The following is a 17,719-nucleotide window of genomic DNA, read 5'->3' as shown; positions in this document are numbered from 1 at the left end:
TCTGCATGTTTGGTATAATTCACCTGTAAAAACTGTAAATCCATTTGGACCTGAACTTTTGCTCTTGGGGAGTTTCTTGAGACAAAAGAGAGGAGGGCTGGAAGGTCCAACTCACGACATGAAGCTCACTACAAAGTGTGATGAGTGCAGTTAGAGAAATAACTACATTGAGAACGTTGATAACAATGTGAATGAATGAGGGAAGTAGGAAGCCTGTCTAGAGTACAGATGGGGGTGGAGTGGAGAGGAGGGCGATTTGGGACATTGGTGATGGGAATGTTGCACTGTTGAAGGGGGGGTGTTTTTTACATGACTGAAACCCAACTACAATCATATTTGTAATCAAAGTGTTTAAATAAAGGTATTAAAAATAAAAATAAAAAATAAAATTAGAGGGAAATACAGCCAAATTTTATGCTGTTCTTTAGATATATAATTCAAAATTAAAATTATATTTTAATATATTGTTGATGATTTTGGTATTGATGTTATGATACTGTTTGAAACATAAAATAAGTTGCTTTTAAAATGTATTATTATTTTGAAATGAATTATTAAGGTGTTGAAAGGTACACATATGCATAAATGCATATAAGTTCAAAAATAAATATATTATACACTATGCATGTATGTATTATATTTAACTTTTAAAACTTTAATGTAAAATTAGATTACAACCCTTAAATTTAACATGTAAAATGTCTGTAACTCAATTAAAATTATTACCACATATATTCTAAGTGATTAACATTAAAAATTCTACGTAAGCATAAAAAGCAAAAATAGAAGCAAGAGATGTATGGATAGATATGGGATGTATTATGTTGAGCAAAATAAGTCAGAGGTAGGGAGTGGACATAGAATGATTTTATTCATTTGGGGGACATAAAGAAAAAAATGTAGTATGTAGTGATATCAGAGAGAATAGAGATAAGGACCAGGACAAACAATTCATGATGCGAAGTGTCCCACAAGTAGCAGGAGTGCAGTTAGTGCAGAGGGGGCCACTATGACAAAGATAATTGGAAATAATCACTGCACAAGGATTGGATGTTTAAAGGAGATAGAGTGATATGCAGTGATGTGTATATGTGTGTGTGTGGAGAGAGAGAGAGAGAGAGAGAGAGAGAAAGAGAGAGAGAGAAAGAAAGAAAAAGAGAGGGAGAGAAAGAGAGAGAGACTGAGAGACTTCTGCCCCATAGGCAGGCATGAGGGCGAGAGGGAGGGAAAGTGAAGTCATTGGTGGTGGCAAGTGTGCGCACTGTTGAAGGGTATTTTACATTTCATGAGTCAAACTCGGTCATGAACAACTTTGTATCTGTGAAAAAAACCTACAATTGTATTATAAAAGGCTTTGTACCAACAGTGTTTAAATGAAGTAATTAATAACAAAGAATAATAAAGTAGGTCACACAGTGAGGAAAAAAGAGCAAGAGCCAATATTTTCTTATTAAATACTGTTCAAATCATTGCATATTCATTAAGAAATAAAATGAAGCATGACTATTATTTCACAATAAAATTAAAATCTTATGTAACATCTTCCCTGAATTGAAATAACCATTATAAACATTAATTATAATAAAAACTTAAACTTACCTGAAAAAAAATCACTGTAATGTAAGCACTAAGACTACAAAATTTTATAAATAGTTACTTTGGGATGTCTGTGCTGAAAGGAGGAGAGAAAGCTCTAATTCCTTTACATCATTACAAAATGCTCTATTAGATTGTCTTTAGCAGGCACTAACACCAACAATGAATATGCAAAATCAATCTATTTCATTTTTGAGCGCTGTGTTCATTTATGGTTGGATGCATACTGTGAAAAGGGGACCCTTTGAATAGAGCCACCATATCAGAATAAATGAAATATGTCTTACCTTGGGGATAAAGTAATTTCTGAATTTAATGTCCCGGGTCACTGCATGAGGCAAACTGTTAGGAAGAAGGTCAATATATCTCTGGACTTCATGCACCAAGGCATCCATGTAGGGCATACTGCTCCTGTCCTGCATGCAGGGCCTCCTGTGTCTGCCAATCACACGCTCAATCTCTTCCTGGGCTTTAGCTGAGAAGACACAATTTTCACATTTTAAGGACATGCAAGGCATTATTTATGTCCTAACATCATTATAGGCATCAGCTACATTTCAGAATTTACTGATGCATATAACTCTCTTTCAAACATAAGATTCATATCTGCACATCTACATATTAGCACATGTGAAATACAGAAATTATTTCTTAAAATATTAATATATTTAATAAATACTGGTCTGTATACATAGAAAAGTAATATTTCTAATCGTACCTAATATTTGTCAAATACAATTAAATTGCAATGAATCTAAATGTGAGTGTTGTAGCATATTTGTGTATTATATGTTCAATTTTCAAGACCCTTATTTTTATCCTATATCTTGCCAAAATTGCAACTTGCACTTGCTAATAGATTATTCTGAGGTCTATGCTCTTATTTCTAAATAATAAATCCATTTATATTTCTTACCTATTTTTAGGCAATATTTGATTCATGGTATGGGAAGTTAAAATTTACCATCTTTACCACTTTGTCCAAAAGACATATTTCATGTAGAGGTATATAAACACATTTACACACATAATTATCCTTATTCTATTTCTCTAATATGCTTAGACCATTGTTTTGGGCTATCAGAATATTAATTTAACATTACCATGACTACACAAACCAAATGTGCAGGTAATTCAACTATTATGCTAACGTTTGGATACTTGATTCCATTTAATCATGCATATTTATTTCAGTTCATACTCAAATACTTTTATTTTATTTATTTATATTTAATTTTTATGTATTGATTTACTTTTATTTTAATCTATTTAGTTTTTGTTACTTAATTTAATTTTAATTAATTTATTTTAACCTATTCAAGCACCCTGCTTACAAAATTGTTCATGTTTGAATTTCAGTCAATGTACACCACTCTTGACCCTTTCCTGCCACCAATTTTCCCATTTTCCTTCCTATCCTCCCCCTGCCTATCTCATTTCACTCCTCTCTCTCTCCCTTTTCCCCCCTTATGACGCTGTGGTTTTAAATATTGTCAATTAAGGACCATGAATATATTACTTTCTCCCTGTCAGAACCCATTTTTGTCCAGAGTGATCAGTTCCAATTTTCATTGTCATAGTATATTCTCTGTACCCTAGCTCTAATTCAGTTTCTTTGTTGCAGGTTTCCTGCCTTGGATTGGTTCTCCTGGCCCTCGTCTCTACTGCCTCTGATAGTATTACCATATTATTACTTATTATTCTGATATCCATCAAACAAGTCAGATTATTGTCTATCCCTTCCCCTCTGACTCATTTCACTTAGCATAATAATATCCATTCTATCCATGTATAAGCAAATTCTCTAACTCCTTTTATCCTAACAGTTGTGTAGTGTTCAATTGTGTAAAAATAACACAGTTTCTTTAGCTACTCTTCTCTTTTCAGGCACTTGGGTTGTTTCCAGAGTCTGGCTATTGTAAACAGTGCTGCAATAAAAGTAGTAATACAGAGGGCTTTTCTGTATGGTATTTTGGCATTCCACATGTATATCCTAAGAATGAAATTGCTGAATTTTATGAAAGATCAATTTCTAGTTTACTAAGGAATATCCATACTGTTTTCCAAAATGGCTGGGCCAATCTACATTCCCACCAGCAGTGAATGAGAGTCCTTTTTTCCACACATCTGGTCCAGCACTCATTGTTCTTATACTTGTGATGTGTGACAAGAGATAGTATCTTGTTATTGTTTTTATTTGCATCTCGCTGATTATTAGAAATGTGGAACTTATTTTTCATGTTTCTTTTGGTGATCTGTACTTATTTTTTGAAGAAATGGCTATTGATTTCTTCTCCCCAATTTTTGATGGGGTTAGATTTTGTTGGGTTTTTTTTTTTTGTGCTTAGTTGTATCTTATATATTTTAGATATTAACCCCTTATCTGATGAATATTGGGTGAATAGTTTCTCCCATTTCGTGGATTGTCTTTGTATCCTAGTCACCCTTTCCTTTGAAATGCAGAAGCATCTCAGTTTAAGGTAGTCCCATTTGTTTATCTTTGTTTCTTCCATTTGCTTGGCCAACGGTGTTTTCTCCTTAAAGATGCCTTTAGCTTCAATGTCATGAAATGTTCTGCTTATGTATTCCTCTATGTACCTTACAGTTTCAGATTTGATATCAAGGTCTTTAATTCATTTTAATGACCTTCATGCATGATGTTAAAAAGAGATCTGAGTTCACTCATTTTCATGTAGTTGATCAGTTCTCCTAAGACCACTTGTTGAGTCTTTCCTTGTTCCACTTTATATTTCTTGTCCCTTTACCAAAAATTAATGACGATATACCTCAGGTCAGTCTAAGAATATTCAAGTCTATCTCATTGATCTGAAGGTCTGTTTTTATTCCAGCACCATGCTGTTTTAATGACTACTGATTTACAATACAATATAAATTGGGGGGAAATGATACTTCCAACTTTCCTTTTCCAAAGATTCCTCTAGCTATTCATGAATGGTTATTGTTCCAAATGAATTTCAAAAGTGGTAAATCCACTTTTTTAAAGAATGTCATAAGTATTCGTATAGGTATTACTTAAATGTGTAAAATGCTTTGGGCAGTATTGTTATCTTAATTATGTTGATCCTCCCAATCTGTGAGAAAGATATATGTCTCATTTCCTGTGTCTTCTTTCTTGAAGTAGTGGTTTTTAGTTTTTTTTGTAAAATTTCTTGAAGTAGTATTTTGTTCTTGAAATCGTGTTTTGTAGGTTTCTTTATAGAGATCTTTCACCTTTTTTGTTAAGTTGACTTCAAGGTATTTGATTATCTTTCATTTTTTAATTTAATTAATCACTTTATTTAAACAACATGGTTACAAGACTGTTCATAATACAGTTTTTTCACAACTGAAAAATTGTTCACGATTGTATTTTAGGCATACACCTTTTACCATTGCATATTTAGTGCCACCAATTTCCTTAGTTTCCCTCCCACAGTCACCCACTTCCTGTCTCAAGGGCAGACATTCTTTTTTACTTCTCTCTCTTTTCCTTTTATAATCTGTGATTTGCAATATTGTTACAGAGTTAGTATCATGCCTATTATTTTATCTCCTTTTAGTATCCAGTTGTTGTTCAGTGATCATTTCTAAGTTTTATTATCCTAGTGGGCCGTTCTCTGTCTTTTTGTTTTGTTTTGTTTGTTTGTTTGTTCTTTAAATAATAATAATATCTTTATTTAAGCACCATGGTTACAAACATGTTTGTAGTTGGGTTTCAGTAATAAAAAGTACACCCTTCTTTACTATTGCAACCTTCCCTTCACCAATGCCCTCCCCCATGTCTTCTGTCCCACCCCCTATTGTCTTCGAAAGAGGCATTCTGTTTTTCCCACTCACTATCATGGTCATGATATTTGTTAGTGTAGTTATTTCTCTAATTGCATTCACCACTCTTTGTGGTAAGCTGCATATCATAGGCTGGTCACCCTCATCTCTGTTGTCTCTGGGTATTATTGCCTATGGTAATAATAGTATGAAGTGGAATAATACCCAGAGGTATTGGTTTTCTGAGACATATTTGTGAATGGGATTATTATGTTTTTATTTTTTATTTGTTTTTTTTTGTTTTAGGGCCACACCTAATGACTCTTAGGGGTTACTCTTAGCTATGTGCTCAGAAATCGCTTCTGGCTTGGGGATCATATGAGATACCAGGGATGGAACCCAGTCCATGCTGGATCAGCCGCATGCAAGGCAAACACCCTATCACTGCGCTATAGCTCAGGCCCCAGTCTTATTTTTAAAATGTTTCTTTCTTCTCTTTTGTATTTATATATGGAAAAAACATGAATTTTACATATTAATTTTGTAACCTGCCACATTGCTATCTAAATCTGTTGTCCCTAGAATCTATTTGTATAGTCCTTAGGTTTTTATAAATAGAGTATCTTGTCATCTACAAATATTGAGACCTTGACTTCTTCCTTTCCTATCTGGATGCCCTTGATATATTTTTCTTGCCTGGACTATGACAAATACTTACAAAACTCCTATATTGAATAGGAGTAGCAAGAAGAGGCAAACTTGTCTTGTGCCAGAAAGCTTTTAGTGTTTTCCATGGAGTATAATGTTTGTCATTGCTTGTACTAAATGGTCTTGACTATATTGCTAACAGTTCTATCAATCTCATCTTGTTGAATTTTTATTATGAATGCATGCTGTACCATGTCCTATGATTCCTCTGCATCTATTGATATGATCATATGATATTTTATTATATGATGTATTGTATTATTGGCTTGCATATATTAAACCATCCTATTATATCTGGAATGAAATCGATGTGGTCATGGTTTATGATCTTAATGATCTGTTGTATTCTATCTGCTAGTATTTTTTGAGGATTTTTGCATCTGTGTTCGTCAGGGATATTGGTCTACAGATGTTTTTTCTTTTTGATGGTGTTTCTACTTTTGGTATCAAGTTGAAGTTAGCTTCATAAAAAATACTATTTGGGAGTTTATATATTTCTTCAATATCCTGGAAGGACTTACAAAGAATTGGCAGTTGGTCGTCTTGAACGGTTTGAAAGAATTCACTAGTGAATGCATCTGAGGGTTTTGATTTTGAGAAGTCGTTTGATTTCCATTTCAATTTCCTCAATAATGATAAGTCTGTTCAGGTATTCCAGATCATCTTGGTTCAACTTTGGAAATTGTATAGAAGTCCAAGAATTTTTCCATTTTATCTAGGTTCTCTTGTTTGGGGATATAAAGATTCTCCAAGTAATCACCATTTCCTTTGAAGTGCAGAAGCATCTCAGTTTAACATAGTCCCATTTTTTTTTTAATCATTCTTTCCACTTGGCAAAATGTTAGCAAAACTGTTAGCAAAATGTTGTATTCAATTTTATCTATTTTGCCACTCTGTGTCTCTTAACTGGTACATTTAGTCCCTTGATGTTGAGAGAGTTTATTGTCATAGTGTTTTGTGCCATATTTTTGTAGAAGTTTGGTGTGTTTGTTAGGCTTGTTTGCATTAGAGCACACCCTTCAGTTCTTTTAAGGTTGGGTTTGACTAGGCAGCATTCCCACCAGCAGTGAATGAGAGTTCCTATTTCTACACATTCCTGCCAGCACTGATTGCTCTTGTTCTTTGTAATGTGTGCCAGTCAGTCTCTGTGGCATGAAATGGTACCTCTTTGTTATTTTGACTTGCATCACCCTGATGATTAGTGATGTGGAGCATATTTTCACGTGCCTTTTGGCCATTTGTATTTCTTCTTTGAGGAAGTGTTTGCTCATTTCTTCTCCCCATTTTTGATGAGGTTAGATTTTTTTTCTTGTTAATTTCTGTCAGTACCTTGTGTATCTTAGATATTAGCCCCGTGTCTGATGGGTATTGGGTGAATACTTTCTCCCATTCTGTGGTGGCCTTTGTATTCTACTCACTATTATCTTTGAGGTTCAGAAGCTTCTTAGCTTAATATAGTCCTATTTGTTTAAGTCCGTTTCCACTTGTTTATAGAGTGATGCTTCCTCCCTGAAGATGCCTTTATTTTACCTACATGTAGTTCTACATACCTTATGGTTCCGGGTCTGATATCAAGGTCTTTACTCCAGTTGGATTAGACCTTTGTGCATGGTTTTAGAACCTTACTGAAAAAACAATATGGAGTTTCCTCAAAAAAAAAAAAAAAAAACCTGGAAATTGAGCTCCCATATGATTCAGCTATACTACTCCTAGGTATATACCCGAGAAACACAAAAACACAACGAAAATATGCCTTCTGCACACCTATATTCATTACAGCGCTATTTCCAATAGCCACACTCTGTAAACAACCCAGATTCCCTTCAACAGATGAAAGGTAAAGAAACTGTGGTTCATACACACAATGGAATACTATGCAGCTGTCAGGACAGATGAAGTCATGAAATTTTCCTATACCTGGATGAACATTGAAACTATTATGCCGAATGAAATAAGTTAGAAGGAGAGAGATAGATACAGTCTCACTGTGTCTCACTCATCTATGGGTTTTAAGAAAAATAAGACAGCATTGTAATAATACCCAGAGACAATAGAAATGAGGGATGAAAGGACCAGCCCTAACTATGAAGCTTACCACAAAGAGTGGTGAGTGCAGCTATAGAAATAACTACACTAGCAACCATTACGACAATAGTAGTGAGAGAAATAGAATGTCTTCAATCTGGGCAGGGTGGGGGAGAAAGGGATTGGAAGGCTTTGGTATTGGGAATATTGCACTGGTGAAGGGGGTGTACTTTTTTATGACTGAAACCCAATTGCAAACAGGTTTGTAATCATGGTGGTTGAATAAAGATATTATTTTAAAAAAGGTTGTTTTGAGTCTGTAAATTTCTTCAGCTATTATTTATTTATGAATCAGTGTGTCTTTCCTTAAAACCTGAATTTGATTAGGTGAAGTATTCTTGGTGAGGTGTTCATTTTAATTAGTTCTTTTATTGCATTTAGGCTTGAGGGTTGCTTGTGAGAAATATGCTGTAAATCTTAAGGATGCATCTTTGTTCTTGCTGCTTTCACTATTCTATCTCTCTGTGTGGTTTTCTTCATTGTGGTGCTTTTATTTAGGTCTCTTTTAGCTGTTCCTCTTTGGCATTCAGGATATGGGTGCATGAACTCTTAAGTTCTGGGAACTTCTCAACAATGATGTCTTTGATTGTTGCTTCTTTTTTGGCATTTTCTTCCTGCCTCTCTGGTACTCCCATGATTCTTATACTCACCTGTTGGCAGGCCCCTCTGCTGCGCCTTAATTTTTATTGTGATACAATACTGTTCAGAGCTGAGTTATAGACATACAATGTTTCAGTACCAATCCCTCAACCCGGGTCAACCTTCTTCCAACAATGTTTTCAGAGTCCATCCCATGCCACCACACCCGCCTCTGCATGCCATCATAACAAAACCATTTAAAAAATATTTTATGGGTGCCAGAGAGGTGGCTCAAGCAGTAGATCATTTGCCTTGCACTCGCTAACCTAGGATGGACTGCGGTTCAATTCCCCAGCATCCCATATGGTCCCCCAAGCCAGGTGTGATTTCTGGGCACATAGCCAGGAGTAACCCCTGCACATCACCAGGTGTGACCCAAAAAGCAAAAACAAAATAGTTTACTATAATAATATTGATGGATAGCTCTTTTCAAATATAAATAATAATATGAATAATTATATTAATAATTGGTAATATTAGGAGACCTTTGGTAATCAATTATCTCTTAATCTTGGTATCTCCAATGATATCTACATAATCAATCTATTTTGATTGACTCAAAATTTAAAATAGATTTTAATTTATTTTGAATTTTTTGTTTTTCTGGCCTGGTCTAGTACTTTCCCTGTTACGTTCATTCTTAACAAGTTCCCTAAATTCTTCTAGCTCATTATTTCTTCTGGCTTTTAGAGTAAAGTGGCAGGCTACAAAATTAATACCAAAAATGTCATGGCTTTTATGCACAAATAATGAAAGATGAAAATATATTTTAAAATATATTATATTAAAATATATTATATTAAAATATATTTTAAAATTATCTCATTCACAATTGTTCCTCAGAAAATTAAGTCCTTTGGAGTCAATTTAACTAAAGAAGCGAAAGACCTATACAAAAAAGACTAAAAAAACATTTCTTCAAGATAAAAAGAGGATAGAAGGAAGTGGAAATATATACCATGTTCATGGTTTGGAAGAATTAACATCATTAAAATGGCAATACTTCCTAAGATTATACATACTTTATGCAATCTCTAAAACAATATCCATGTCATTTTTCAAAGAAGTGGGCCAAACACTCCTGAAATTTGTATGGAAAAATAAATGTCCACAAATCAAGAAGCATTCGTTGGGAAAATGAAGATAGGAGTGATCAATTTCCCCCAACTTATAAGCAGCAGTCATTAAAGCCACATGATATGGGAATAAAAACAGACCCTTAGATCAATAGAATAGACTTAATATTGTTACATCCACCCACTCTGACTCTGAGGCCAAAGGCACCAAATTTGAGAAGGCCCAAGTCACCTGTACCTTTAACAGAAGGGTCTTTTGAAAAAGCTGCATGTACCAGCAATGGAGGGTGCTTGAAAAGCTGTCTGTACCTACAAAAAGTATAGCATTATGAAGCTAAAAGACCTTGGTCACCTGTCCATGATACATCAAGGTAAAAGGGAATGTAGCATAAATATTACTCTCACATAACTTCACTAACATCCTAAGGGCTTTCTTTGAGCCTCTCTTAAAGACCACTCAGATTTCTATAAGCACGCCATGTTAGATGCAAGTATTCTTTATTTATTCTTTACAGAATTATTAACTACCCTCAAACCTAGCTTTTCTGTTAGCCCAAGTGCAGTAAATTTAAGGTTAATATTTTAGGCCTTAGCTCAGAATACATGCACTGGAGCAAGGGCAACACAATATCTAGTCTCTAGGTACTGACTCTGCTGAAGAAGCACAGAGGCTGGAGGCTGTGTCCTGCCCTGTATTTGGTAAAGTTAAAAATGCAGCTTATCCTGGGGATTTTGTCTAGTCCAGTGAAAGAACTAAATAGTAATGATTGCAATTGTGATGGATTACCAAGAAATTTGTATAAATATTCTGCTCTAGCTCAGAGAGAAGACAAGAATAAAGAGACAAGATGGAACTTCACTCCAAGTGTCTGAATTTTTTGATCCCACATTGCCAACTTCATGCACATACCTTCCTGCACAGAGACACCAAGAATTCCTTCAACTTCTGAACCAAGTAGACATTGAAACAATATTCTGAGACTGACCCATGGTATAATAAGATCAATTTATCTTTGATAAAGGAAAAAAATTGAACAAAAAAAAAACTCTTCAACAAATAGTGTTGGGAAAACTGGTCAAGTACATTCAAAAAGTGAACGCACAATTCTCTTTAACACTCTGTACAAAAGGCAAATCAAAATGAATTAAAGATCTTTGTATCAGACTTGAAATCATCAGGTACATAGAGAAAAACAAGTAAAACTTTCAATGACATTGAAGCTAAAGGCATCTTCAAGAAATCAAATGAATGGCCAAGCAAGTGAAAGCAAAAATAAACAAATGGGACTTCATTAACCTGAGAAACTTCTATACCTCAAAGGCAATGGTGACTAGGATACAGAGACTACCCATGGAATGAGAGAAACTATTCACCCAATACCCATCCGATAAGGAATTTAAATCTACAATATACAAAGCATTGATAGAACTTAGCAAGAAAAAAAAATCTAACCCCATCCAATAATGGGGAGAACTAAACAGAGATTTCTCAAAGAAGAAATACAGATGGCCAAAGGCACATGGAAAAATGTTCCATATCACTAATAATCAGGAAGGCAAATCCAAACAATAATGAGATATCATCTCACACCACAGAGACTGGCATGATACAAGAAAACCAGTGCTGGAAAGAATGCAAGGTACTCTCATTTACCCCTGGTTGAATGTAGAGTCTTCCAGTCATTTTGAAGGACAATATAGTTATTCCTCAAAACAGATGGAAATTGAGCTTCCATATGATCCAGCAATACCATTCTTCTCAAGGAATCCATAAACATCATGTAGAAATGCCCTCTGCACTCCTATGTTCATAACAGTTCTATTTACAATAACCAGAATTCAGAAACGACCCAATGCCTGAGCATAGGTGAGTGGCTAAATAAACTTTGGTATATACACCTAATGGAATACTATGCAACCATTAGAAAAAAGTGAAGTAATGAAATTTGCTTATACATGGATGTATATGGATAGTATTATGCTGAATAAAATTAGTCAGAGGAAAAGGGATAGTCATAGAAAAATCTCATTTGTGGGATATAAAAAAAAAAAAAAAGACGGTCCATGGAAGGAGGCTTGTCACAGAATGCAGTGAATGCAATTAGAGTAGAGAAGGTCTACTATGACAATGACAGTTGGAAGTGATTACTCCAGACAAGAACTGGGTACTAAAAGGGAAAAATGTGACGTGCATGGTATTCCTTCATTAAAAATAGTGCAAACGATTTGGGGGGGGGGGGAATTTTAAAAAAATAGTGCAAACCACAGTGTAAAAAGGTAAAGAGAGAGAGAGAGACAGAAACAGAGAGACACAGAGAGATACACAGAGAAAAGCAAAATTCCTGCCCCAGAAATAAAGAAGAGAATATTGAAAAAGAAACTGGAACATGGTTGCAGGAAAAGTGTACTGGTGGTGATTAGTGATGATCTATGACTGACATGCAATTATGAACAATTTTATAACCACGGTGCTTAAATAAAGTAATTAACTTCTAAAATGTTTACTTTTGATTTGAGATGAATATTTCTATTTTCCACTTCCTGGCTTCTGACAGTGCATTATCAGTATACGATATATCTTTGATAGTATGGATATTATTCAAATTAATTTTTCAGATAAAAGTAAATAAGCAATTCTTGCCAATTCATGATGAATATCTCATCACAAATAACCTCCTATAAAATCCAATTCTTTTTTTTATTCTTTTTTATTTTACACTGTAATTTCATTTATCCTAGTCATGCTCCCTGATTATATAAAGATTTTTATAATTTTCTCTTCATTACATTTGAGAAAATTAAGCAGGTAGCAGATGATTAAATGATAAAGGTTTTCTAAGAAAAACAAGATTCTATTGTGTGCCTTTGCTGTGTCTATCGAGACATTCTAAATTTTTCCCTGCCCACCGTGCAAACAATACCTGTGACATCTGGGTGCTTTAGCAGCAGGAGCAAAGCAAATCTCAGGGTGGTACTTGTTGTCTCTGTCCCAGCTCCAAATAGATCCAATGCAGTGATCACCAAGTTTTCTAACAAAAACACCCGATCTTGATTCTGTTTTGTCTAAAAAAATTTTCATAAAATTATTTGAGAAAATAATTTTCCAGAATTATAGTTGACCCAAGATGGCTCAGATTGTCATACAAAGTAAGCCTACATATAAGATTTCAGATATATTTTAGAAAAAAACTACCAATGGTATAATAAAGCAATGTAGCTCAAGTGACTAAAAGCTAATTTCCACTGTCTTATCCTTTGCTTATGTAAATGTTCTGTTCATTAAGCTGTTTTTCATGCAGCATCTTTAAATCAGTGAGAAATTCAGAAAACTGATTGAATTATTTCTTCTATTCCTTCTTTGTAATTCAAACTGAAATGGAAGAGCAGAGTAGACATCATTTTGGGATGAAAGGAATCATTAATGAATTCAGGCCTATTATAAAATACTCTGTAATGGAAGGTATTTAATTCTGACATTTTATTCTGATATTCCAGATATTCAAATACTGTATGAATTGACACTAACATCATATTTTCTGGACGGGGAATAAATCCACTATTTGTGAGAACTATTAGTAAGTTTTTTTCTTAATTGTAGCTTTTGTAATTTTTGTATTTAAAACTTACATGAACTAAATATTATGAGCACTCCAAAATTGTAAGCTAGCTAATATGGCTTAAATATATCTTAGTGATCAACAAATTAACAAAAACAATACAGTGTCACAAATGATCAATATCACATTCAATAATTCTATGATGTACTTCTAATTATAAAGTGAAAATTATATGATAAATACTATGTATGAGTATAAAAAACAGTGAATCCTTTGAATAATATTAATTTCTACATAGTTGTGTCCCTGTTATTCAATGGCTTCACATAATACATTCCTTTATTTCTGAGCTCACTGAACATCTTAAGCATTTCACTCTTAACTCCACTTAATTTTTTTTTTTCCTCCATGTCTCCCCATTCACAATACAGATCAGGCAAAGGGCCTGGGCTGAGGTGTATATGGGGTGCATTTACTGCACCTCCTCTTTCTATACAGTCAGTGTAAAGAACACAGCCTGTAGTACGCATTGGGAGGCCTTATCTTTTCTTTTCTTTCCTTTTTAAAATACATAAAAAAAAAAAAAAACCTTCACCAACTCAACATTCCCATCACCAATATCCCAAGTGTTCCTCTTCCCCACACCACACCAGCGTATACTCTAGACAGGCTTTCTACTTTTCTCATTCAGAGATTCACCACAGAGATTGTTTGGTGCAATCACAGAAATAATTACACTGAGAACTATCATAACAAAATGATACTGAATGAGGGAATTAACTCCACATTAAAGGTTATATAAGGGATTACTACTGATTGTGTTTGCAGGATTCAATCTTAATTCACAAGGCCTGGTGGTTTTTTGCACTGCTTTGCCATGGTTCTTTTCATGTCTCAGGTGTTTCTATCCTATGTTACTGTCAGTCTTCCCCACTGCCAGGGAGATTTCAAAGGAGTTCATGTGGGAAGCCATCTATGTGTTGCCCACTTGGGAAACCACATTCTTATATTCAATTGGGAGGAAGAGGTGGTGCTAAAGTGGTAAAGTGTCATATACAAAATCCTATCACAGCAGTACTGTAAGTCACAGTGCAAAAATTGATATATATATCTTTAGACATATATATTTATACATATATAACTATATGTCTAAAAATATAGGTCTTTTATATACATGAAGATATGTCATTTATATATAAATATATGTATTTATAATTAATAAATATTGATATAATTATAATTTAGATATTATCTAATATAAATATATGTCTAAAGATATATCTCAAGAGGGCCTCTTGGGCAGATAGATAGTACAGCAGGGAAGGTCCTTGAATTGCTTTGTGGCTGACCTCTGTTCAACCCCTGACATTCCATATTGTCCCCAAGCCCACCAGGACTGAATATTGAGCCAGGAGTAACCTTTGTGCAACAGAAGCTACCCCTGGGTGTGGCTCTAGGAAAAAACAATACAATACAAAATAAAATAAAAGGAAAAAAAGCCTGTTTTAGTAGAGACTGATGTGAGACAAATGGGAGAGTTGACTTGGTGGAAGGAAGTGGATGGACACTGGTGAAGAAACTCATTGAAACATTTATGTCTGAAATTTATTATATGTAATTTTGTAATTTCACTGTGACTAAATAAAAACTTTTTTAAATAAAAACTTTTTAGTAAATGAATGGACTTGAACTCTTGTATAACTTTATATACAAAATATACCTAAAATGATAAAATCAGGTTTTTTGGTTGCATGAATTTTGTGGGTTTCTTTGTCTGGGTTTTATGGTGGGTCTTGAGAGAACACCTGATGGTGCTTAGGACTTACTCCTGGCATTTATTCTTTTGGTTTCCTATAAGGCAAATGCCTTAACTGGTGTGCTAACTCTCCAGTCCCAAATCATTGCTTTTGTAGTTATACACAGGAGTGGTCAGTGCTTGACTCTAGGTGTGTGCTCAGGGATCACTCCTGTGATGCTCAAGGTAATATATACAGGCCAGGTATGAAACTAGGGTCAGCTGAACGCAAGGCAAGTCGCTTAATTTTTAAGGGAAAAATGGCCCCTAAATGATGGAAATGTTAAAATAGGACCCAACCCTGTAAATGAAATGGTATGAAGAAAATATAAGATAAATCTTCACTACCTCAAATCTTATAATAGTTAGATTTGACACTGAATAACAAAAGACAAATATATATAAATGAGATTACATAAAAATTGAAAAAATATGCTTTAAAGGATATAATCAAGGATGTGTTATGACAATATAGTCATTTACACTACATACCTACATAATGGCATAGAGTACAAATATATTAATAACTCTATAGCTCAAAAATAGAGGAAAACAACCCAACTGAAAAATGGCAAATGACTTTATTGCCATTTCTACAATAAAGATATAAATATATATGGATATAAAAAAGACCATAAAAATACATTTAGAGTTAGACAAGTAGTTTGGTTTTAGAGCAGTTGACTTGTGTGACTGAAACTGAACTTAATTCCCATATCTACAAAAAAGTAAGCCAAAAATAATCCAAGGAAACAAAGCTACATACATTTATTCAATATCATTGTTAAGAAATGTAAATCAAAGTCAAATGGAATGCTTCTTAACATTAAGTAGGTTATCATTAGTGAATACAAATATTTATAAATATGCATGAAAATATGTAAAAAAATAGAAATCCTCACTTATGGATTGTGAGATTATAAATACTATAGTCATTATGAAAAAATTATTACTCTAAGCATTGAATATAAAATTACCACATGTCCTATTAGTTTTACCCCAGTGTACCCTGCAAAATGAAGATATGGCCATGAAGAAAATTGTGCTCGTGTTTATATAGCAGCATTACTATGACCCAAGTAATAGAAACAACAAAAATGTTTATCAATGAATGAATTGAAAAACATATTAGAATATATATTAAATGGTGCATTATGAACTAAGTATTTCAAACATAAAATCTAAGTACTAATACATTATACTACTTACCTGAACCTCCAAAACTCATTACTCTTGGTGATTGAAGGTAGAACAAAAGATCACAATGCTACAAGAATTTTTATGTTACATATACATAATGTACAAATCCATGGAGAATTAACATGAAATTCAAGTACACACATATGATGTAGAAGGCTTAGAAAGTGACCACTTTATGGAAATGGTACAATTCTGTGGAGTGGTGGAAACATTAGAAAGCATTTAGAGCTAAAGGTTTTACAAATTGTGAATTCAACAAAATGACCATTTTTAAATTAGAATTATCTTTGGATACTTTATGGGCTTAATGTAATCTCTATCATAATTCCCACTGTATTCCATTCAGAAATTGGCAACTTTAGGCTTGTTGTTTAAGCCTGTGTTCTCCCTTTGCTTATTTCTAGTTTTCTTTGCTTGCTCATCTCTACTATGCAGAAGTCCATGTTCTTCTCTCTCGAACACACTACATCCTTTTTTTCCTCTTCTGATATTCTCCTAAGTTTTATTCAATAAAACCTGCCTTGCTTCACTTAAAAATATATAGTTAACTTTCATCTAAATTGCATGAGAAATTCAGTGGGCCCAGAATAATCAAGACAACAATCTTGAAAAATAACAGATTCTCAATTGAAATTTAAAGTTTCTATAAAGCTAGTAATTAAAACTAATAATTTATATCTAATTATATCTAATCTCATCATTCAATAAATGTTACAGTATTCATATTTTCAAATACAATTTTCCTCCTCCATTTCAATGACTTCTATTTTATATTTCTTAGTTTTTCCTTTTATATTTTCAAAGCATAGATCTATGTATATTTATATGCATTACTGACATGTTTGAAATTCCTTCCCCTATCTTTACTGAAAATATTTTAGGTTTCTCTGAACACTCCAGACATTAAAGCCATAAGCCTGAAACCTCTTTTTCCTTTCTTTATACATTATATGTATGTAATATGTACATATTATAACATATGATAACATATTAATTAACATATATTATATAGCACATATTTTGACATTTTCTGTAATTGTTTTCATTTCAATTAAAGCATAATTTTCTCACTTCTCATGTGAATTATTAGTTACTGAAGAACAGTACAATGTATACTACTTATTTTTTAAACAGTTTAATTCCCATCCTCCTTAATGCTTAGAGTAGACTCGTGCATATAAAGCACAGTGAAAACACTTGAGAGCATTGTTTTTATAATTCTTGAAAGATCTCCAGTAAATACAGAACTATTCAATGAACCAGAAAGTGCATAAATAATTAAGTAAATGAACTTTCAT

At 33.6% G+C, this 17,719-nt stretch overlaps 1 protein-coding gene and 1 non-coding gene across 2 annotated transcripts in view; both read right to left on the bottom strand.

The window, feature by feature from the left end:
- LOC125994862 (cytochrome P450 2C19-like) overlaps window positions 1–17,719 on the bottom strand; it is a 28,986-nt gene that overhangs the window by 6,173 nt on the left and 5,094 nt on the right. The window contains exons 6-7 of the mRNA XM_049764389.1: window positions 12,791–12,932; window positions 1,884–2,071 (exon numbers count right to left, since the gene is read on the bottom strand). Of these exons, the coding sequence (XP_049620346.1) occupies window positions 1,884–2,071; window positions 12,791–12,932 (330 nt within the window). The remainder of the gene's footprint in view (window positions 1–1,883; window positions 2,072–12,790; window positions 12,933–17,719) is intronic.
- On the bottom strand, window positions 13,833–13,965 carry LOC125995565 (small nucleolar RNA SNORA51). The gene has a single exon (XR_007491065.1). It is a non-coding gene; the product is annotated as a small nucleolar RNA SNORA51 (small nucleolar RNA).

This window comes from Suncus etruscus, chromosome 17, assembly GCF_024139225.1.
Source record: "Suncus etruscus isolate mSunEtr1 chromosome 17, mSunEtr1.pri.cur, whole genome shotgun sequence".
NCBI lineage: Eukaryota > Metazoa > Chordata > Mammalia > Eulipotyphla > Soricidae > Suncus > Suncus etruscus.
Note: the sequence above shows the minus strand (reverse complement) of the source record. Positions and strands in the feature narration are given on the sequence as shown.